Genomic DNA, 1,618 nt, shown 5'->3' on the forward strand with positions numbered 1-1,618 from the left:
ATCAGTTCCCGTGGTTCCGCGAGTCATTGGTCACGAAAACGTGCCAAAGCTTGTGTCTGTAAGCATGATGAGCTTGCGTGACCTTGGAGAAGCATGGTATCCGTAGAGATCGACGCAATAGATGTTTTTTTACATGGATGGAGGGGTACCCGCCCCGTCGAGGAAAAGAAGAGGGCCTCGCAAGCAGAAACCATGCACACCAGTGAGCGGGCATTCAACGAGCCTCTCACAGTTTGATACTTAATGCACTTACAGGTGTGATCGTCCACGCACAGGTATTGTCACGGAGCGATCGGAGAAATGGTTGCAGGTGAGTACTCTTCGTGATGTCCTCTCTTTGCCTGTGCCCGAGGCCTTTCCAGTCGTAACACGCGAAGGACGATGGATAAGATAACATGCCATTGTGATGATAGAAGATTGACAGTATTCAATAGCCACTGTCTATTGCGTCCCGTGCCTCTCTGATCACATCCTAAGATGCCACGGCTTTGGCCCTGCGGCCTGATGACCTGCCCCTTCGCGAAGCCTCACTCACCTTCATCCTGGCATGCCGACATGACTCATCGCTGTGCCTGCATTGAACTTTTTTAATGCATCCATGCTCCCTGTTCGGCTCTTTGCCTGTCTGACATTTCTGCTTCTTCTCCCCTGCCCTTCCATTGTCAGGTAAATTGAAAGCCAAGGACCTTCGTACCAAGTCCAAGGCCGAGATGGTCAAGCAGCTGGAGGAGCTCAAGAAGGAGCTTTCCGAGCTGCGGGTGGCGAAGGTGACTGGCGGGGCAGCCTCGAAACTGGCGAAAATCAAGGTGGTTCGCAAAAGCATCGCTCGCGTCCTGACTGTCTACAATCAGACCCAGAAGGCCAAGCTCCGTGAGAAGTTCACAGGAAGCAAATACATGCCCATGGATCTGCGCAGGAAGAAGACACGTGCTATCCGACGGCGACTAACGAAGCACGAGGAAGGGCTGAAAACCGTCCGGGCTGTGAAAAGGGAGCAAGCGGTTCCGAAGCGCAGATACGCGTTGAGGGCATAGACAAGGAGGGAAGGCGAAAGGGAGGGGAGAAGGGAAAGAGGGAATAGGGGAGGGGTCGAGGGGAAGGCATATGGACGCTGGCGTCGGATTGAATTTCCTGGTCAATGTGTTCGGATGCGTGGCTGAACGGGCGAAGGGGGCCTCTTGTCAGTGCGGGAGAGGGCGACAAGAGGGGGGCGTCCTGCAGGGCGGTAGATGTGGCGGACGAACGGCCTCGTGCATGCACTAAGCAAGACTGAGAAAAGAAATCCACACACGAGCGGCAAGTGTATGACAGCTGGAACGACGTTGTTTTTGTGCTCGCATGCGGCCTTCAGGCATTGCTTTGACCCCCCAGAGGGCGTCTACTCACATTCTCTCCATTGCTGTGGTTCTTTTCCACTGCTTCCCGCAACCGAGTTTTCAGTGGCACTCTTTTTGGCCAGTCTCGCCCACCCTAAAGCTATCGCATTGCTCCCCTCCGGACTACAATTCCTTCCTTCCCTCGTCCAAACTCATCAGGTCTGGCCGGCCCTCTTCCCCCCCCTCTATCCCGCCCTCATCTCAGGTCCGCGACCACCTGCACAAGATCCGTACCTTGGCGG

The 1,618-nt window shown here is 54.9% G+C and overlaps 1 protein-coding gene across 1 annotated transcript; it reads left to right on the forward strand.

Moving 5' to 3' along the window:
- RP-L35E (large subunit ribosomal protein L35e) lies at positions 1 to 1,034 on the forward strand (the record flags this gene model as incomplete). Its single annotated transcript, XM_005855022.1, has 2 exons — positions 1 to 310; positions 667 to 1,034. Exons 1-2 carry the CDS (start codon positions 301 to 303, stop codon positions 1,032 to 1,034), a joined length of 378 nt encoding a protein of 125 aa, XP_005855084.1. The 5' UTR covers positions 1 to 300.
- Between the last annotated feature and the right edge of the window lie 584 nt (positions 1,035 to 1,618).

Source organism: Nannochloropsis gaditana, assembly GCF_000240725.1.
Source record: "Nannochloropsis gaditana CCMP526 unplaced genomic scaffold scaffold314, whole genome shotgun sequence".
Taxonomy (NCBI): domain Eukaryota; class Eustigmatophyceae; order Eustigmatales; family Monodopsidaceae; genus Microchloropsis; species Microchloropsis gaditana.